General features: G+C 36.5%; 1 protein-coding gene across 4 annotated transcripts in view; it reads left to right on the top strand.

Moving 5' to 3' along the window:
* Positions 1-22,562, top strand: part of DENND1A (DENN domain containing 1A) — a 481,014-nt gene that overhangs the window by 105,035 nt on the left and 353,417 nt on the right. For all 4 annotated transcript variants that reach the window (XM_090274703.1, XM_090274702.1, XM_090274704.1 and 1 more), the window contains one exon: positions 15,300-15,343. In XM_090274703.1, the coding sequence (XP_090130829.1) occupies positions 15,300-15,343 (44 nt within the window). The remainder of the gene's footprint in view (positions 1-15,299; positions 15,344-22,562) is intronic.

The following is a 22,562-nucleotide window of genomic DNA, read 5'->3' as shown; positions in this document are numbered from 1 at the left end:
CCCCAGATCCCAGCTGGGAAGGATGAACACTGACAAAGCCCCGTTCCTACTTTCAGGGCCAAGTAGCTTGTTTATTCAAAGGCATCTGTGTGAGGGACTGTGGGAGCAAGTCTGAGAGAAGCAATCAGACCACCTTTGCTGCTACGCCCTGATCTCGGGGCTCCCTGAGCATTTTGCTTTAGGCACCATGAGGTTTGGATTCCTTCTCTCTCTGTCTCTCTCTCTCCCCCCACCGCCCTTCTCTTTCTGTCTTTGGCGTGTGTCCCAGCCATGTGCTGCCCTCATCACCGCTCCCCACCAACTCCGCTGCTCCCGAACACCCCACATTTCCTGTGTGCCCTGCTTCTCTGGCCCTAGTTCCTGGGTCTGTTCTCACTTGCTGGTCAGTCAGCATGGATGCAGAGTCCGGAGGTTAGGCAAACTTTGACAGATTCCACTCAAGAGAGAATTGCCTGTAACATGAAAGCACATATGTGATGGTGCTTATAAGACTATAGAGGAAATGCAAATTGAGGGAGAGGTCTCATGGAATTATTCCAAGTCAAGAATCTTTCTGTTTTCTCCTACAAGGTTTTACTGGTTCTTGAAATGGAGGCTGGGCCTTTACAGAATGCAGGTATTATAGTAATGGCAAGGGGGAAGAAGCCCCTCCAGATTATGGAGTGAAACCACCGAAGCAAAGTCATGGAGCTGGGCAGAGAGCATAAAGGGAGTCCTTAAAATTCTCATTATTATGTCAAGTGTGTAGGTCTATTTTAGGACAATTATTGAGTTAATTGCTTCTTAATGGGAAATATTTATTTCTGTGTTCAGATGTCCTAAATCCTTAATTTAAAAGGCATAAATAGAATGGTATTTAAGTAGCCACTGCTACTTAAGTTTTAAATTTTACTTAATTAAAGGACTTTGGAATTGTTTTCTATCTTTTCTGAGAATCTTATTAACTCTGTAGGGTGGTGGGCCACTGGGAAAATCAGAAAGAAGTGCTTTCCTCAGGGCCATTTTTCTTTAAAGGATAATTAAAGACATGGACATTTTTATCAAAGCATTGAATTGTCCAAGGGTTTTAGACTGTACAATGATAGATATTTAGAGTCAAGGAAGTTCATTTAGTTAACACTTTCAGGTTATAGTTGAGAGAATTCAGGTTCAGAGACTTATTTACAATCACATAGTGGTAGAATCTAGGTCTGCTCATTCCCCGTCCAACGCTGTAATATTCATGCCAGATCTTTCTCATGTTATAATGGCTGTTGTAGTTGTCTAAGAACTTACTAAAAAATGATTCTGTGCTATGAGTCCAATATTGTTCTAGATATAGAGGCTACAAACATAAATAGAAGTGGTTCCACTGTCAAGAAAGTTAAGGTTAGGTAGGAAAGGTCAGCACGTAATGGAAGATTATAGTCCAGTATGATAAGTACAGGATAGAGGTACGCACAGGATGTATATCAGTCAAGGTGCAGTTGAAGATAAGAGAAACCACTCTTATCAGGAAAGGACTGCATACGGAGATTTGGGTCTTACGGAAGCATTGGAAAAAGTGGAGGAATAGGCTTTAGGCTGAATCTTTAGGAATGATGTTCAGGGTAGCACTGCAGAAGCAGTGCACCAAAAGCACTGCCTCTGCCATGTCAGGAAGCTGGGGGAACCTGGAAGCTGCGCCTCCAAGTGTCAGTCCCAGGACACTCCCGTCTTCGCTATCTGGGCTCAGGAAGGCTCCATCAAGGTCCTTGCCTCCAGAACCATCACGCCATGTTTTTGTTTTTTTTTAGTTTCTGCATCAGAAAAATAGGTTCCTCATGTTATCTCCTGGCTCCCCACTTGTCAGGTGGATCTGATTGGCAGAAGCTAAATCACAGCTGATATCCTAGTTGTAGGGCCCTTTGGGAAAGTTTTAGCTTTCCAGCTGCTGTGGTACTAGAGGGCCCACACAAGGAGACTGTAATGGTGTCATAATAGTAATGTAATAGTAACATTAATAGTATATAAAGTTATACTATATTTTTAAACATAGTATAGTAGTAACACACACATATATAGAATATGTGATATATAATTATATACACATATAAAATGTAATAGTCACATAATGCTCACTACAGAATGAGCCATTCTCTAGAGTGTCTAGGATCAACACATAAGAGCGGCACCTAACCTGGTGGTGAGGAGGAGGGGTCAGAGAATTTTCACTGAGAAGTAGTACCTGAGCTATTTTGAGTCAAATCTTCATAATACAATGGTGAGCATTCCCCATGTTATTACAAACATGACCTAATTTTAATGGTGGTGTCAGTGTTAGGTCACTTGAGTTTATTGATGTTCCCCTTCCAATTTTTGAAATGATGCTTGAAACAAACATAAAAACACTTACTTATATTTCCTTATGATAGATCCTGAGGAGTGTGGACATTCTTGGTGCTTTGGGGACATATTGCCAGATTATTTGCTGGGAGGAGTGGTTGAATTTTTGTTCCCTTTCCTCTTTCACTTTCTCTTTCATTGATTCATTCAGTATTTATGTGTGAGGTCCTGTTTCAGGTTTTAGGGATATTTCAGTAAACAAGATAGGTAAAAATCCCTGCCATCATAAAGCATATATTTTAGTATAGGAAAACAGTTAATAAGAAAGAACGTAGTATGTTGGATTGCAAAATGTGCTAAGGAGAAAAATAACACAGGAAAAGAATATGGAATGGTGGTATAGGGAAATTATAATTTTAAATAAGGTGGTTGGGGGAGACCACACTAGGAAAATAAATTGTGAATGAAGATGAACAACACATGCCTTTATTCTTTGATATTTATCTGACAGAGTGAACGGCAATGGTAAAGGCCATGACATGGAAGTATGGCTTGCATGTTTGAGGACCGGCAAGTAGACCAGTGTGGCTGGAACAGAGGTAGGAGGGGAGAGCAGTAGAAAGTGAGGCCAGAGAGTTGCTGGTGAAGAAGGGAAGACTTTGTAGAGGAGGATCTGACTTTAGTTCAACAGGGTTATTCTGGCTGCTGTTTTGGAAACCGTGTGTAGAGAATCAGAGGCAGAAGCAGGGAAACCTGTTGGGAGATGATTGTGGTAATCCAGGTGGGAAATGATGGTGACTTAGACCAGAGTGGTAGTGGCGGAGATAGAGAGAAATGGTCAGAATTGAATATATTCTGAACATTTAGTTGACAGGGTTGGCAGGTAGATTGGATCTGAAATGAGAAAGAAAGAGCAGGAGTTCAGTTTTGAACATTTGAGACAAACTCAGTTAAATTTGAGATGTCTTTTAGAAATCCAAGTGGAGATATTGAGAAGACAGTTATATGAATTAGTCTGGAGTTGGGAGAGGCCTGAGCTGGAGAAATAAATTTAAAGTTGACAGTGCATATTTGTATTTGGAGTGATGAGACTAAAAGAGACCATCAAAGGAGGGCATGAAGAAAGAAAAGTGAAGTCCTGGGGCTGAACTCAGGGACCCTTCAACAGGAAGAGGTCAGCTGGCAAGGAGCCCAAGGAGAAGCCATGAGGCGGGGGAATGGGATGCCAAGGAAGCCACATGAAGAAAGTGGTTTGAAGAGGAGGAAGCTGTCAGGGGAGTCAAGTGGTGCTTATAGATCAAGTAAGATGAGGACTGAGGATTGATAATTGATGGTAGCAGTAAGGACCTCATCAGTATGGTCATTGATGCCTGAGTAGTTTCAGAAAAGTGGTGGGCGAAGCTTGATTGGCATGGGTTCAAGAGAGAGTGGGAGGAGAGGAATTGGTGACCGTGAGTATAGACACTCTTTAAAGAGAATGAACTTTATGGGGTGGTAGCTGTGGGGGGATGGGATTGACCCTTTAAAAAGTATTTGTAGAACACAATAAATGGCCTGTTTGTCTTTAGTTGAAGAACAAAATCAACTGAAGAAATCTTAAGCTTCATTCTGTACCTTGTGTTAGTACTCTTCACAGTAGAGCTATTTTATGTATGTTGTAGGATAAATTATATTTGTGAAACATTTTCAGCATAAAAGATGCAAATACAGAAGAAAAACTAATATTAACTTTCAATAGAAAAATATCAAAATAAACTCAGATTTTTAAAGTTAAAAAAATTATTTGTAGTAATAACTATGTATTTGCATGCTGATGGGAAAAGATCTGGTGGAGCTAAAATGAATGAAACAGGAGAACTGGTGGAGCAAAGTCTGAGTTGGTGAGAGGGGTTGGGATTCTAGTTTATAAGTGGAGGAGGGGCCTTTGCAAGGGGCACAGGCAGTTCTTCCAGTAATAGGGTTAAGGCGGAGTCCAGGCTTGTAGGAGAAGTGGCAGAGAGAAAACCTGCACCACTTGAGAGGGCTCAAAGGAAGCCAGCCTTTGGTAGTAGTAAGCATGTCAGAATATGTAGGAAACTTACAGAGGTGGGGAATAGATAGTTCCGGCTTTATAACGAAAAGATCTTGAAATATGTTAAAAGTGGTACCAGGTCCTCAAAAAAAGTCAAATATAAAATATCCATATGATCCAGCAATTCCACTTCTGGATGTATAGCCAAAATATATGAAAGTGGGAACTTGAACAAATATTTGTACCCTCATGTTCATAGCTAGATTATTTATAATAGCTGGAAAATGGAAGAAACTTGTGTCCATCGATAGAGGAATAGATAAACAAAATAAAGTGTATACATACAATGGAATACCACAAAAGGAAGGAAAAAGGAAAGGAAGGAAGGAAGGCATGTGCTACAACACGGGTGAGCCTGGAAGACGTCATACTCAGTAGAATAAGCCTGTTAATGAAAGGACAAAGATTCTGTGACTCCACTTACATGAGGTATGTAGAGTCGTGAAATTCATAGAGAGGAAAGTAGGGTGGTGGTTGCCAGGGCCTGGGGGCAGGAGGGGTCAATGGGGAGTTATTCAATGGGTTCAGAGTTTTAGTTAGGGAAGATGAAATCGTTGTGGGGATGGATGGTAATGATGGTTGAGCAATAATGTGGATGTACTTAATGCCACTGAATTGTAGACTTAACAATGGTTAAAATGGCAATTTTTTATATTATATATGTTTTTAACCCTTCTGGTCTTCCACATACAAGAGTATAAGGCAGAGTCTGTGAGGGTAGAGATGATAATTAGAAGTGATGATGGAGGCTTGTGGGACTTATCTTCTGTTTGCCCCATTTTCTTAGTGAAGGGTCTTATAGGCACTGTTACTGACGAGGGGAGTGTAGTGAAGCAGATAAGGACTAGGTAACAATAGCTTGTTTCCAGGAGAAGAGAGACAGAATTTTGGTATAGGAAAATCTTTTGGTTGACAGGCATAGCGTGTTTCCCTTGCTGGGGTGTCAGCTTTATCTGTACTGCATGCACTAGTTTGACCTTAGCATTGGGGTTCTCAGTGTGGTTTAGAGGTACTCAGAAACACATTTTCTTAAGTAGGAGAACATTTTCTCTGTGTTGACATGTGTTCTCTTTAGCAAGTGATTATTTTCATAGATGATACAAGGATAACCTCTAGCCTTCAAAATTATTCTAAGTTTTTAATATGAATTCATCTTTTAAATGTTGTATTTACGGCTGTATTGAGTGCTAGTTACTTTGGAGTCATTTTATTTATATCCTGAACTTGGCAATAAATAGAGAAATTGGAAAGCTCTCATTTATAATCTGCTAAGGCCTGTTTCATGACAACATGTTTTAGTTATTTGTCCAGTTGTAGTCTTATTGTTGAGTCACAATAATGATGAGAAGACAGATCAACAGGAGGACATAAATAAATAAAGCCAAGAAAGAAAGCCAGTGTTGGATTCTTGGGAGTTGGATAGGTTCAGGCTGCATCTCAGCTCCTTTACTTAATTCTGAATTTGTTCTTAATGAGCCTTACTTTTCTTATTTGTAAAATAGGGATACTTCTACTCACCTGCAGAGTTGTGGTTATTATTAAACAAGATAAAATAAACCACCTGTGGCAACAACTGGTATACCAAGGCATTCAGTAGGTGGTAGGTAGCTACTAGTAGTATAATCATTACTGCAAAGATATTTAATGGGACTCTGTTTCTGAGACCCATAATGCAAACTTAGAAAGCAAAGGAATTAGCAAAAAGGTCCTTCAATTTATACAAGGATTCACCTCAGGGTTTCTGTAAATCTGGTAGAGTCCCTAGTGTATTTGATGTTTACAGATCATTAGCAAACAGATGCCAGGAGGCAAAATAAACTGTAGCTTAAGGATTTTCGAACCACTCACGATGAAGAAAAAGTCAGTTTCTGATAAAGTTATAACATTTCTAAGTAATGGCAGGCAATGGGAAAATTTTAATTGGGTTTATAAAAGTTTATTTCAGGAACACATGTATTTCCAATTTAAGGCACACCTATACATATGTAGCCATCTAATTTATAGTGCTTGCTTATTTCTCCACTGGGGTTAATAATATAACAACAACTAATATTTATTGTGTGCCTACTATATGCCTGTGTGTCTTTTGGAAGCCTGCAGCATTCAAAGGCTTGTTTTTGATTGGATGTTTTGAAATTGGTCTTTTGTCTCTTTGGAGAGACAGGGTATTTAATTAGTGTACTTTATTCTGTTTTTAAAGTATATTTTATTGATTGTGCTATTATAATTGTCCCAATTTTTCCCCCTTTCCCCCGCTCCACCCAGCAATCCCCCCTTAGTTCATGTCCATGGGTCATGCATATAAATTCTTTGGCTTCTCCATTACCTATACTGTTTTTAACATCCCCCTGTCTATTTTGCACCTACCAATTATGCTTCTTAATCCCTGCACCATTTCCTCATTCTCCCTGTTCCCCCTCTCAGCTGATAACCCTCTGTGTGATCTCCATACTATGATTCTGTTCCTGTTCTGGTTGTTTGCCAGGTTTGCTTTTGTTTTCGTTTTTTTAGATGCAGTTGTTGATAGTTGTGAGTTTGTTGTCATTTTAATGTTCATAGTTTTGATCCTCTTTTTCTTAAATAAGTCCCTTTGACATTTCGTGTAATAATGGCTTGGTGATGATGAACTCCTTTAGCTTTACCTTGTCTGGGAAGCACTTTATCTGCCCTTCCATTCTAAATTATAGCCTTGCTGGATGGAGTAATCTGGTTTGTAGGTCCTTGCTTTTCATCACTTTGAATACTTCTTGCCAGCCCCTTGTTGCCTGCAAACTTTCTTTTGAGAAATCAGCTGATAGTCTTCTAGGGATCCCTTTGTAGGTAACTTTTCTCTTGCTGCTTTTAAGATTCTCTCTTTATCATTAACCTTTGGCATTTTAATTATGATGTGTCTTGGTGTGGTCCTCTTTGGGTCTAGCTTGTTTGGGACTCTGTTCTTCTTGGAGTGGTACGTCTGTTTCCTTCGCCAAATGAGGGAAGTTTTCTTTCATTATTTTTTCACATAAGTTTTCAATTTTTTGCTCTTCCTCTTCTCCTTCTGGCACTACTGTGATTCAGATGTTGGCATGTTGTTTAAAGTTGTCCTAAAGATTCCTAAGTGACTCCTTGTTTTTTTTTGCATTTTTGTTTCTTCATCTTGTTCTGGTTGAATGTTTATTTCTTCCTTTTGTTACCAACTGTTGATTTGAATCCCAGCTTCCTTCCCTTTATTGTTGGTTACCTGTGAAGTTTTATTTATTTCACTTTGTGTAATCTTCATTCCTCCCTTTCATTTTTTTGCCATACTCAATGAGTTCTCTGAGCATCCTTATCACCAGTGTTTTGAACTCTGCATCTGATAGGTTGGCTATCTCTGTTTCATTTAGTTCTTTTTCTGGGGTTTTGTTCTGGTCTTTGATATGGGCCATATTTCTTTGCCTCCTCATTTTGGCAGCCTCCCCGTGTTTGTTTCTGTGTATTAGGTAGAGATGCTTTTACTCCCTATCTCAGTAGTGTGGCCTATGTAGCAAAGACACTTGTAAATTGTGTAGGGCGGAGCCTTGGGTAATTGCCAGGGTGTGTGGTTCTAATTGTGCTGTGGGAGGGGACAGTGCTGCTGCCTGGCTTCTGGCAATTGGCCGGGCACTCACCCTATTTCCAGTCCCTTCACCCACTTCCCGTATGTGATTAGCGCTCTTCCAATTGCTGCCCTGGGGTTTTTGCACATTCTAAGATCATGCGGGCCCCTTAAGATGGTGAAAATCTGGCAGTTTCTTCTGCTGCTCCAATTCCCATTGTTTTTTTTAGCCACGGGTAGTGAGGCTTTATCTTAGTGGTGCTGTATCCTTGGGCTGTGTGGTCTGGCCTGGGGCTGGGATTTCTGACTTCCAGGGTATCCCTCCTGATTTTTATCCACCACATGTCTGTTCCTCTGCAGCCGCCGCTTGTCCAAACCATACCGCCTCTCCACCCTGTCTCCATCCCTCCTGCCCGACTGGATGAATGTGGCTTCTTTAAATCCTTGCTTGTCAGACTTCCATATAGCTCGATTTTCTGATGGTTCTTGTTGTTATTTGTTTTTGAAATCTGTTTGTTATTCTTTCTATGTTTGCCAAGATATTTATTGTGTACTTATAAAGACAAGATATTTTGTAGGAGACAAAACTAAGTAGAACATGGGCCTTGACCTCACAAAATACTTATTGTCTTCTCAACTTTTCAGAAGGTAGCCTGCGATGAACTCTGATCAAGTCTTGGACTCTACACCTGTCTCTGCTAAGCTCTTCCCTGAAGCTTTTTCTGTCCTGGCCAGGACTAGGCTCATGCCCCTCTACCAATCCCTAGCATAACACTCGCTCAGCCCTGCGGTAATCGCAGGTTTAATTCTCTGTACCCTCTCTTAGGGTTAAACTGTAAACTCCTTGTGAGCAAAGACTGTCTTAGTCATCCATTGGGTCAGTCACATCGGAGTATTGGGGCCATGAATAAATACTAATTTTCTGACTTTGGACAAGTGATAACCTATTGCTTTCTGTAATTGATGAACCTGATTATGATAGTTCCAATATCATAGCTTTGTCATGAAGATAAAATTTATACAAAATGCCTATCTCAGCACCTGGCACATAGTGGGTGTTCAATATATATATATATTTGAGTAAGTAATTAAGTTATCTCTTTTCACCTAATGTGGCAGATGTGATATATCTGTTAATGAAGACTGTATGCAGTGATGTCACGTTTGTAGGATATAAAGGCCACAGCTGTCATTTAAGTTAGAGCAGGAGTAATTCATATTGTAGTAAAACTTTGACACTTAATGGTGCTTAAAGGTGGGATAAGACGAATTCTAACTCATAGAGAAATTAAATGGAAGTCTGAGATTATAACCATTAGAAAAAAATCCATATTAACCTATCAGTTTTATATATTTTAGGAATTAGTTCTAAACTCCAAACTCATTTAAAACCCTAAATATTTAAATAATAATAAAAGCTGAAAACTAGGATATTCAGGAGGAGAAAAGGTAAAAATATGTGAACATATTCTTTTGACATTTTTTTCCCCCTCCAGGACACCCTCTCTTTTTCATTTTACAGCTCCCTTTGTAATTTGTTTGAATTTTGGGTTTACAGGGCAAAAGTTTGGTTAAGGATCAGATTTATTATATTCCTTTCGCAGATGAAATTCGTTATCATTAAGTAATGGCATTTTCTGGTCAAAATAACGGCATTCTCTAGAAAGAAAGATGAAACTTCCTAGATTTTACTGCATGATGTCAATGGACTCATTCTTTGTAGAACAGCTGATGCAGTTTGGACGTGTTGGTTCCCTTAATTGGTGACTGTACTACATTCCGAACCCCAACAACGGACAACAATAGGTCAGTGTCTGCTGTTGATGCACAAACGGTCACATTGGAGCAGGATATGTCGGAAAGGCAGAGTACGTTAGTTTGGGGAGGAATCTGGCACATGAATGGTTCCATTGCTTGTTACACTGAGGTGGGTTGTGCCCTCCTTCCCTAAATAATGCTCTTTGGGTGGTTATTACAGGTGTCGATGGTGAACTGTTCCCGTGTTACCAGGCTGGCTTCTGGGAAGGAGTTTTTGAATGTGTTTTCACTGCTGGTGTTGAGGGAAAAGGCTAGAACAGAGAGAAGCATGGTTTTAAATTGGTGGTGACTCGAAGTTTTTATGTCTTAGTCTTCATGTTTTAGAGCAAAAAGTTAATACCTAGAATATATTTTTAAAAATTTCATTTGTACACAGAAATTGAATGTCCATTGAAACAATTTTTTAAAAATTAGGGAATTCCTTTGTGATTTCAGAATAAAATCTGCATTTTGGAATCAGTTATTTTTTTTGAAATAAGTAATTTTTAATTTAAAAACATTTTAAAAGGAAAGGCAACAGAAACCATTTTCTTTGATTGTCAAGGGAAAGGAAAACATGGTAGTATTTTTTAACTATAAAAACATTTGAAACGTTCCTTTTAAATATATATTTTTAATAAGTAAATTTAAACTGTCAAAAATGGAACACTTTACTAGAATAATTGTATTTAGTTATAATGTTAAATTAATGATTCAGACATTTTATCATATAAAGTAAGTGAGGTTGATTTTTTATAGCTGTAATAGGTTTAATAGGTAGTGTCCTTAAAGCTCTTTATTAGTTGAGTGTGGTCGTTTGCAGTCATATTATCAAGACACTAATTCTACATTATACAAAAAAATTTAACTCTTCTTGAAGATGAAAAGAAAGTTTATTTCTGAGTTTGTTTGGGGACAGATTGAGCAAGTCCTCAAAATGTACAACTTCTCAGACTTTTCTGAGAGTCTACATTTTTAGTTTATAAAAACTGAAAATGTCATTAGGGAATGAGCAGTGTCATGGACTATTAATGGTTTGCAGCATATTCCCATCTTCTCATGTGGAACATTAAATCTGATTACAGCTTGGATTCACGTTTGTGGTTGTGGGGGAAAAGGAAGATAGTATGTTAAACTCCATGAAATTGAACAGTGAGATTATATCATTTATAGCTAATTTTGAAGTCTTGCTTTTAAAGCAGTTTTTAATAATTGTAAGCTTTAAATGTATTAACTGTTTTGTCTCTTATTGACTGCACTATGCTAGAGATAATGACTGGATAAATTTAGTAGGCATTACATGTAATGTTTTCTGCCTTGATACCTAGCATGTTAAAAGTGAAAGTAACGTAGGTTCCTGGGTTAATGGTCACTTTTGCCGATTCTCTTAAATTTTCTAAAAACGCTCCATTATAGAAGATTGTAACATTTAGTTAATATGCAGTTATGCCTTTTACAGAAAATGAAGACTGTATTTTTCAATAATCAGTTAAAGTGTCATGCCTTGACCCTTCAAATGGAGTCATTGGTGTGACAGAGAAAAAGAGGAAAATAATTTGGTGAGAGGGGTGTGTGTGTGTGCATATGTGTGTATACACATACTAGTTACTGATCCACAAATGAGCCCTCATACATAACCACAGTACTTTTATGAATTATTTGCATTTCTGTTGTAAAAGTTCTGTCTACCACGTTTTCTAGGAACTTTAAGCCTAAGGCAGAACTCAAGGTTTTGGAGCCTGTGTAAAATAATTTATAGCACCTTTCTAGTAAGTCTTGCCCAAACTCTTTATTCTATTAATTAAACATCCCGTGGCAATCTGGTATATCTTAAAGATGTAGAAGTATGTTACAGTAGAAAACTAGAAAACATGGATTATTGATATTGAAGAATATTAGCATTTCTTTGAAAAATAAAAGACATTTTTGAGATCAAACTTTTTTTTACTGTGAAGACATAGTCTTCTAAGCACGGTCATGTTCTGTGCCTGAATGAGCCTGTGCTATTGGGAATCTGTACTGTGAAATGTCTGTGTTAAATATGGAAATGTGTCTTGTGGCCTCCAGTGGAAGTGCACGTGTTCTGTGTGGGGACAGCCTCTTGCGTGACCATGGTGCTGGGACAAGGTAGTGGCCCATTACCTTGACATAATGTGCAGCCTTGTTAGGCTTATGTGGCTAAGAGACGTGTGGAGTCTATCATACCATACACCTTGTTGATACTTTAAATACAATTCTTTTGTTGTTGAAAAGTATTTTCTTAGGCAATGATGAAACTGATTTTTAATTTTGTAATAGTGTATTATTTAAATCTGGGGAAAGTTGCTGAGAAGGATAAGGACGGAAGAAGGTGGTATGTATTGCTATATAATGTTCTTAATTTTCTGTCAGGGGACAATTCTTAAGAGAAAAAGCTTGACATATGCCATTAACTCTATTCTTACTGTCAATAGCCTAAGCAAATTATGTTACTTTTTTCCATGGTAGTTTTCTCATCTGTAGATTTTTGTGTTTATAAAGTTAGCTGTTTGGTGACACTGCATTTGGCAGTGAGGGTATGAATGTGAGAAGGTGTTTTGGAATTAGCAATTACAGCATTGGATGGTAGATAAAGAAATAGATATATAAATATTAGACCGATGCACAGTTATCCAGTGTGTATTATTTTCCATATAAAGATATAGAACATTTCATAAAATGTTCCCAGACCATTTAAAACTCAAAGAAATGCAGCTGATGCAATGAAATACATAGAGTACTTGTAAAAACATACAGACACACAAGTGGATTGCTGCCAGACAGAAAATATAAAGGCGGTTTGCTTAACTGTGGGGTGCTAGGTTTTGTACATGTGCCATGCTGAAACTGTTAGTAAGGCGGGTGTTGTGTTGCTTGAGAAAAGCAGATTGTATTTGGACCTTTTTAACTCAGATGTTTCCAATGTCGATATTTTGGTGACATTATGGCATAATGATCAACTCACTGTGAAGAAAGATTTCAACCTACTGTATAAAATAGACACTCCAAGAAAATTCAAACAAATTATTTTCAGTTTTTGTGTTAATATTTACAAAATGGCTTTCATAGTTTTATTAACTATCAGACTAGCTCTCTGAGCTAATTGAATGGAACTTTATATAGGTTGGGCTTTGGTTTTAAAAAGCATTGCCTTTTTAAAAAAAGTATTGTTTTAGAAGAGTGGTAAGGACCCATGAAGTTTGCTTTTGTAAACTCCAGGGCCTTAAAGGAAGTCAAAAGTTTTATGCTTCAATTATAGTAAATAAAATTCATGTATTATCTTGGAACATGATTCTGTTAAAATCTGGGAATCTCCCTCTAGGGTTAGTCTCTGGGCGGTGGAAGAAATGTAGCTGCTGGTGGTTATGATGCTGCCCGCTGCTGAGGCACTGTTTAGGGTAATATGGTTTGACCGACCCTCATCTTGGCATTCCACGGTCATATTTACATTCAGTATATTAACATAGGTTGATTTATCTTTTTATCCATGTTTCCTTTTTCAGTTCGGCTAAAGTTACAAGTTAATTATTAATGTAGTTTCTTATTAATATAGTTGGTTAAAGAGATTTGAATACCTTCTTTCTCTCACCTATATCAAGAAACTTACATATTTTAAATTGAAGAACATGCCACAAGTTTTGGTTTCTGACGTTCATTCCTCACCAAATGGTGATAAAAAATAAAGTCTTTGTTTTTATTCTATCTTTATATCCATCGGTATTTTGTAGTTCCCAAGAAGCACAAACTACTGCAAGAAAGAGGACATGATATTAAAGATTATATGTGAGCTATTTCTATCCCAAGTTTTCTGGTTGAAGAGTGTTAACCACATGACAATTGGAAGAAAAAGAATAAGCCTTGTGTTATTTTGTGGTTTTACTGTGCACCTCAGTGACTTAGAAGGTCCTTTTTTTTTTAATTTTTAAACTTTTGTCCTTGGGAACACATTTTAAATCCTAAAATACCACTGTTTTTCTATACAAACTTATTTTTGTTTGTGTTCAGAATTATAGCCACTACCCTCTTTTTTATAGCCCCCTCAGACCCCTTCGCCAATACCACAACGATTGTTAGAGGTTTGTTGGGCATCTGGCTGTCCCTTTGCACCCTGCTGGCTGATTCTTCTCTGTAGACCTACCTGCTACCGTTAGCACCCTCTGGCAAAGCATCGATTGCTTGCCTCTCTTAGGCTCCGCAGCCAGGGATTGGGCCCACAACCTAGGTATGTCCCCTGACCTGGAATCCTAGTTTTTAAGTCAACCAGAAGACACCTCAGAGCAGAAACGGTCTATAGATCCTTTAAATATTTTTGCACCACCCATTGATGGAACATCTGCTTTTGATGTGACTTTTTAAATATTCTTGCTTTTGTAATTAATCTTAGATTTTGTAAAGTAACATTCACTGACTTTAATGGCTTGAAAACTGATATTTCTAGGATTTAAATGTGGTATGTGAATAAAGTCTTATTCTTCTCTTTGATTCTTCCCCTGCAGAACAATTAACTTTATTTTTGTGTTGTTATATGAAGGGTGTTAACTTTACATGGATTCGCTTTCACAGAGAAGTAAACTAGTGTTTTAAAACATAGATATGAAGTAAGTAGTATATATTGTGATCACTGTGAGAAGGGGTCCTCAACTATTATGTTTTTCCATAAGCCGTTTGCATTGATAAATAGTTTCTCAAATAGATATTATTCTGATCACTCCCCTAAATATGTCTCTGAGGAACCAAATCTTTCTCTTATTAGAAAAGATTGAATGTTTTCCTAATCAACAGTAAATGGAGTGCTAATAGTTTTTAATTAGTACACTTTTGTATTGCCTTACAGAAAATGTCATTGGATTATCTTGCAATTATGGTTGAAGAATCAAGTGACCCCTTTAGTAATTTCATTTTAAACTGATTGTCATGAAAGGTGTTTTCACATACGCATTTGTTAGTATCTGAGCAAGTTTAATTTTGTTTACACTGGTAACCTAAAAGTATTAATTGTTTGGTTTGGTTTTGAAGACTTTACCTAGTTTTATCTGTATTTTCAAGACCTCCTAAGTATTTTGGGAAGTATGTATTTTATTTTTAAAAGCAAGGAGTTTTACATTTGTTCCTTGAAAGAATTCTCTCACCCTCACTGCCACCCCCCACCCCAATCTGAAATTGCTGCTTAAGGTGGGTTATCAAGCCCACATCTCTTAGCTATGAAAAGGAGGCTTCTGATTAGAGAAGAAAAGTAGCAGGTTTAAGGCTCATTTTCTCTGGAAAAAATATATTGAGGGCAATTTGCAGCTGGCAAGATTTTTGCATTGGGTAATAGTTTAAAGTTAACAGTAGCATCAGGTCTTTAAAATTTTTCTTTTTTATATTTCTGGAGGAGGGTAATGGGAGTGCCTTGCCGAGTCCTTCCTTGTGCTCATCAACATAGCAGCCTCAGCTGCCCCCCTTGGATCCCCTGCCAGGGCTGCTATCATCTTCTGATCAAATATTAATGTGTGATCCTCTGCTTGCTCACTAATCCAAAGCCAATTAATATTATCTGTCAATTATTTACAGATCCTGAGGTGCAGAGGCAATTCCCGGAGGACTACAGTGACCAGGTTCGGAATGCGTAATTAATTTTTTACATGACAAAATTTATTTCAGAGTTGTTCAACATATTATTACTGTTCTTTTTACTGAAAGAGATAAATGAATTTTTAGAAGGGAAGAGAAACAGTAATTAGGAACCCAAAACAAAAACTAAAACACATTGAAGTAGGATTGAAAATATTTGTGGTACTTAGGGGTGTTACCTTCAGGGGAAAAATGCATAGAAAATAAGGAAGAAAATATCACAAATTTTACTTTTACTTTAAGCTATGCTACAGTCTGCAGTTCATTAGGAAATCGTTTGGATTGCTTGTGAACTTTTTCTTATTTAAGCATCAAGAGCCATTGTAACAAAAAGGGAAAGGAAGGGACTTTATAATGTATCCTGGAATTTAAAATAGATTATTAAACTATGTGTTATGGTAGTACCTAGAGAACACACACGTGTAGGGTCTTCAGGATGAGGGTAGTTGTAGTGATGGTAGGAAAAGTTAAGATTAGTCAGTTGGTCCTGCCATCTTGGATTTCCTGCATTCTGCAAGCATGGAATGCAGTGGAAGGAACTATTTTAATCACAAAATACTGTTGAAACTCCAATGCTGCTCTACTGTTGACAGTTAGATCCAGGTTATATATTCTGGATTCCAGCTTCAGTCTTAAGAAACATTAGAGATGGATTGTAGGTTTTAGGGGCACCTTACACTTTCAGTTCAAATATGCAATTTGTTATGCTTTCTAAAGCAGTTTTAAAGTAAAAGCATTCTTGACTATACTGAAGAAAACAACTTTATAAAACCTTTCACATGTGGGATATTGTTATATAACATAACATGTTTCTGAAGTACATCTACTTAATTTTGTTCATTAAAAAAATCCTTGACTAAGGATAAGTATAATGGAATAGACATATCCAGTACAGTAGCAGTAACACCTTTGCAGTGTGGCCATACAACAGAAGGCAAGATATCTGATACATCTTTATGAATACAGGGGACATATTGTGACCGGGAATATAATTGGATAATCAGTATAATGAGATGCTTTGTAATGAGTTTTTATTGTATTGTAGAAGAACCCAAGAGAACTGGTATGGTTTGCTTTGTGTGTGATCCTAAGACTTTTAAATGAGATTTTAAAAAATATTAATCTTCTCATTTTACCCTTTCCTTCATCTTCCAACTGGGAAGTTAAATTTTGCCTTAAATTGCAGTGGGATTGAGCCCATTGGATTTAAACTACACAAATCAAAGATTATAGGACCTTTTTATTAATGATTTTCTTTCCTTAATGTCTAAAGAGCGGAAAATTTTAAAGTATTAATTTGAACAGATTTAAGGCCACAGTTCCTAAGAAAATAATTATTCTAAAATCTTGTATATTGGTAAATAACCTTTGTGGTCCCATGATCTGAATTACCCAGAGAGAGAAAACTTTGCAGGTGAAAACTTAAAAAATATGGTTAACATCTAGATAAGTTTCTTTAAACATAGTTTCTTACTATATTTGAAAATTTTTGAGCAACATGACTTTTTTGGTATAACTTCTAAAAATCACAAGGATAATATTTTAGTACAGAAATATTTAGAAAATATAGATAAATAATAAAAAAAAAGAATGAAAAGGAAGAAAATACAAGCCAACTGTAATTTTACTAAGAGCTAACCACTATGACAATTTGGTGTTTATTTTTCCATGCTTATTTCTCTATGTATATGTATGTTTGTGTATTTGGCGAGAGTTATATGTGTATATATACAGGTACTATACATATGTATGTACATATAGTATATGTGTGTATAGGCAGAAATAGACTATTATTAATTCTTTCATTACATATGTAGCCCAGTTTATAGATTAGATACTATATTTATAAACTTACTTCTCTTTACTTTTGTTAATGGATCATCTTACAAGTGTTTTATATGTTGAAGGTTGAATTATTTAAAATTATAGTACGAGTCTAAAAAATGATAACTTTCAGCTATTTTAAAGTGCTCATAGGAAATGGTATTTATTTTCTTTGTTTAGATCAGTAACATAATTTTGAAATTTGGAGGATGATACTCGTGGGCTAGATGTAGACTTAGGAGGGTGTGCATATCACTGTCTTATTTAGCATCTCTTCGAACTTGACTCAACACGTGGTTTCCCTTCTTTTCCACATATAACTCAAGAATGGAGAATGAATGAAAGATTTATTTTTAAGATTACCTTCAAATTCCAGAAATTTATTTAAGAGTTGATTTACTGGTAAAGGACACAAGACCTGCATATTTCTTATTTATCCTTTTTATCATTTGGGTTCTGATCTTATGTGTTCTTTTCTTAGCATTTGTTGGGTTAAATGAAATTGTCTTTTCCCTCTGTGTACTATTATAAAGGAATTCTTAGAAATATTTTGATTACATGCAAACCTTAAATGCTGAATATGCACTTAATCTAGACATTTCTAGTATTAAAACATTTATAATGTAATCCATTAGGAATATTTGAGATAATTCACCACAAAGTATAGTGCTTATTCACACACACACACACACACACACACACACACACACACACACACTCACACACACTCCCCCTACCCCAGTTTTTCTCTTCATTTGCCTCAACTACCAGTGCTTGCTTTTACATTTGTGTATTTCCCATGTACTAGCACACTTGATCAGAGACGCTTGCTGCTGCTAGATGTTTTATTCTGTGTGTTCTTTGTACCTTACAGTAAAAGAATCTGTCACAAATTATTGTGGCTCACTGCTTTAGAAACTGAGAAAAAAGGGAGGTTAGATTGACATCTGTGACTGAATAATGATGACCAGCCTTTTGGCTCTCCTTGAGCCACAAAGCTAGCACTGCCTTTAGAGTGGAAAAAGAAGTAAGAAGAAAGGGGAGGGATAAAAGAGAGTTACAAATCTGTGGTCCCAGAGATGTATTACTGTTGGGCCAGTTGTCTGCGTGGTATGATAATCCATTTTGATCTTCTCTGTCTTAATTGTCTGCTAAAGACAAATGGGCAGTAAAAGTTCATCAGTTTCATCTTTTTGCTTCTCGTTTAGAAGCAGAATAAATGATCCGTCACTACAGAAGTAGCCTTTCCTTCTGACACGGAAGTAATGCAGGCCCAACACGTTTTATTAAACTGTTTTCCCCTCATTATTTCAGTCCTCTCAGCTCTGAGAGATCTTACTGTTTCATGAAAAATGTAATCTGAAATGTAAATAAGGGTCTTGATACAGAAGGAAGAAGTAATGAGCAGCCTGAGCCACATTTTACTATTCTTGATTGTAATAACTGAAAAAGTGATTTCTCTGTTCCCCATTTCTTTTCTTCCTTAAGTTATCTGTGACACCCTCAGACCACAATGACATCTATGGTTTAAAACTATTAAATCATTGTAGCACTCAGTATTTCATTTAAAATCTGGTAAGCCTGCTCTCTTTAAGCTTCAAAGTATAGCCTTTGTTAATTTCAGAGACATGCAATGCCTCTTTTTTTTAAAGGAAAAACAAACAACAAAGAAGACAGAAGCAAGGTCTTTTTCAGAGTCCACATTATTTATTCATCTGCTTTTGTTTAATGCTTAGCTAGTTTAAATACTAAAACATCAACATTGGTAGGATCCTTACTTGAAAAGGATCTTGCATTAAAAAAAATTCTTTTAACAACTTACTTATAAAATTTTGAAAATTTTCTCTCTCATAAGCATAATATGAAGCAGTCTAAATTTTTTAAGTGATGAGATTACTAAACCACAGAAGCAATTTTTGAGTGACTTTGATTTTGATGGTTTAAACCAGAATCTTTGCAATCTCTTATAACTTTAGATAATGTGACTCACAGCCTGTCCAGTAGAAAATTTTTGTTAAAGAACAGCAGAATCACAATAATAATATATATCTTTCATTTCTAGAAGTGGTTTCTAAAAGATATCAGCATGTCAATCTAGCATTAAAAATAAGAAAACAAAACATAAATATCTTTCCCTGCTGGAAATAACCTTTTAGTTAATTAAGTGGACTTGTAATTATTCAGTTATGTTTACTGTATTCATTCACAATTATGGAAATAATTGGCAAAACTTTACTCATTGTGATTAATGCAGTTTTAATGAATACTAATTGAATTAAGAAGAAAAGAGTATTTAAATTAACATGTTAGCAAATTATGGTCACCACTTTCATCAAAATTCCATCTTTGGCTTCAAAACATTATATAATTTTTCAGATTAATAATACCTTTTAGTATACCTTTTAGTACAGGATAATTTGGAATAAAAATATAGTAACCTATCAGAAATTACCATAAATAACCCTATAATGTGTCGAGTACACATACAATTTAAAAATATGTTAGTTATAATATGATTACTTCTGGTACTAAAAACATGTAGAAATAATAATTTGTTCTCACAGTTGCACTTTTTATAACCTGTTTGTTCTAAGAGTGGCGATTAGAGTTGAGTGCTAGAAGTTGCTTCTCCAGTGTGCTCATCTCTATTTTTATGAAATATAGCTCTTAGAGCTCTTTAAATAGAGGCCTGAGCACACTTACCCACCCTGAATATGTACGTTGCTGTTTAGAGTTGAAGGTAACTTTTCTTTCCACTGGCACTGAAACAGAGGTTATAATGAAACTAACAATCTTTTTGCATTTATAGAAACTGTAAAAAGTTTATGGAAATCTTTATATAGAAATGAACAGTGTTTCTTGTACAGCTCTATAAGCAATGTAGAAACATGGTACATTAGGAAAAATAAAAAAGGTACCCTTTTATGGTTTTATATGGTCTATGTGATTTTTAAAATTTCACTATAGGCAGTTAAGCAAATTATAAAAACATACATTGCCTATATACTAAAAAAGAACAAAAACATGTTGCATATCTTAGACTAATTGTGATGGAAATTGGCATTTCTGAGTTGTATGTAATTGCTTAAATATGGAGTTTTCATCTGTTCATGCTTCAGGTATGCTCTAAAGAAAACACTCCTTAAGCTCCTGGTTACTCACAGTGTAACCTAGGTAAATGGACTGGAAGATTCTGATAAGAAAGGCAATGGAGATAGTATTTACTTAAGGCTTACTAATAGTGTGTTGGTGATTGCCTCATTCTTTTGGAGAATTCTTGTGTATGAAAACTTTCAGGTTATTTTCTTTCAAATTTTGATTAGCCAGAGACTAAACATTTCTATTCAAAACTTGTTCATGCCCTGATTCCTTGAAAGAATAGTATCTAATAAGAAAATTAAAGATATAATCCACAGCTCCTAAATTTTTTGTTACTGTGAAAGGGAACCTCATTGTACCAACATTGTATAATATGATACACATGTATAATATTTACAGAAAATGTAAAACAAATGATAAAATTTGATTTCCCCCTCATTATTGTTAGGCTAAGGAACAGAAGTAACATGTTTCTTGGTCTGTATGAACTGACATTGATTCAACAAAGATGCTGCTAGTCTTTCTATAGTGACTTGTCTAAAACATAAAATCTTCAAGTTGGAGTTGAGATTTTGGCTTTGTGGTCCTTTGGACCTTGTGTTCACCAAGCTCACAAAAAATGAAATCAGATCTGGGTGTATCCTGTTTCTCTTGGAAACTTTTGAGCTTTCTTACCCTACCCCCCATTCTTCTTCAAAGTGAATGCTGTCATCCTTCCAACCTCCTCATACACTTTGTTCAGATTTGATCCACTTTAAATATGAGGTCAAGTTTGGTCCTGGAAACTTTTTATGACAGCATATATACCATGGGACAGAATTTGTCAGTTCATTTGAATCTCATCCAAATAATTTGCTTATATAAGGGTCAAATGGGTCACACTTTTAAATGACTCCACACCTGGCTTTAAAAAGACTAACATAAGTGGCTACATTTGCTGATCCCCCATTGTCTGTTTCTGGTGGCAAAAACTGCCTGGGAAAGCAGATTTGACTTTGTGCATTAACTGAGTGACAGATTTGTAAGTGTAGTATCTGCAGAATGGGAGCCAGACACAATACCAGGTAAAGAAGAGGAGAGAAGAAGTAGATCCCATCTTTCCTTGAAGGACCTCACTGCCCAGTAGGCTACAAAGGTAATGAATGGCCAGGATGCTTTGATGGTTTGTAGAAAATTGGTGTGGCCAGAAATTGGGGATGCCTCTGAAAACTGTGACCTTTGGATAGTGATGCCACCATGTAATCAATCACATTCATGTAATTTCTTATTCTTTGTGTTGTGAAGCCATAGAAGTTAGCAGAGTTAGTCAGAATGGTACAGAGAAACCCAAGTGGAACGTCTTGGATCTGCTCTTAAAGAAGATCGTCTTTTAGGTTTGTTTTAGATGTGTGCTTTTCTGAGTCACTCTTGATTCATGGATTTTTCAACCTCTTGCTCAAAAAGATCCGTTTCTATATTTCTTAGTAATTTGACAGTCTGGGATTGTAGGTGGAAATGTAATTTTCTCATCCACAGATATAAACTGAATCTCTTCAGACCCTAAAGCCTGGGAGGTGATGGGTTAGCACGCTAGCCACAAAGCGCCCTGCTGAGTCAGCTTTCTGCAAGTAGTGTGTCAGTCTCCTTGATTGCTACCAAATGTAGCCATTTTGAAGGACCACATTACAGATTTCGAAAAGATTCATTGATATATTACAGATGTATAAATGCATCTCAGATTGAACATCTGCTTCTCTGTATATATTTAAAAACGTCCTGTTCTTGATGATTGGCGTATTTAAATGTTTTTCAAGTTATAGGCTCATGGATGAGTAAAAGCTAATCCTAAAATATAATCTGTCACGTGTTGCCCCTTATTTCCCCCTTGCTGTTACAAGTCAAATTTATCAACGTGGACAGATGTTAGGTTGCTGCTTTTTAAAGTGTTTATTAAAAAAAAACCAAACACAACACTTTGTATATAAGAGGTGCTATTCTGTCATATCTCCCTGTCACCATTTCCAGAAAAGGGTAATTTTAAAAATAGGATAGGAGCCCTGGCTGGGTATCTCAGTTGGTTAGAGTGTTGTCCCGATACGCCAAGGCTGTGGGTTTGATCCCCAGTCTGGGCACATATAAGAATCAACTAACTAATGCATAAATTAGTGAACATCAAATCAAGTTCTCTCTCTCTCTCTCTGCTTCCCTTCTCTCTCTTCCTTTAAAAAAAAGGGGGAGGGCATGGGGTTGGACTGACTTTTAAATTTAATTTTTTATTAAATTTATTGGGGTAACATTGGT

The sequence above is a fragment of the Furipterus horrens genome, unplaced genomic scaffold, assembly GCF_987537825.1.
Source record: "Furipterus horrens unplaced genomic scaffold, mFurHor1.1.pri manual_scaffold_4, whole genome shotgun sequence".
NCBI lineage: Eukaryota > Metazoa > Chordata > Mammalia > Chiroptera > Furipteridae > Furipterus > Furipterus horrens.
This window is presented reverse-complemented; position numbering and strand designations above follow the sequence as displayed.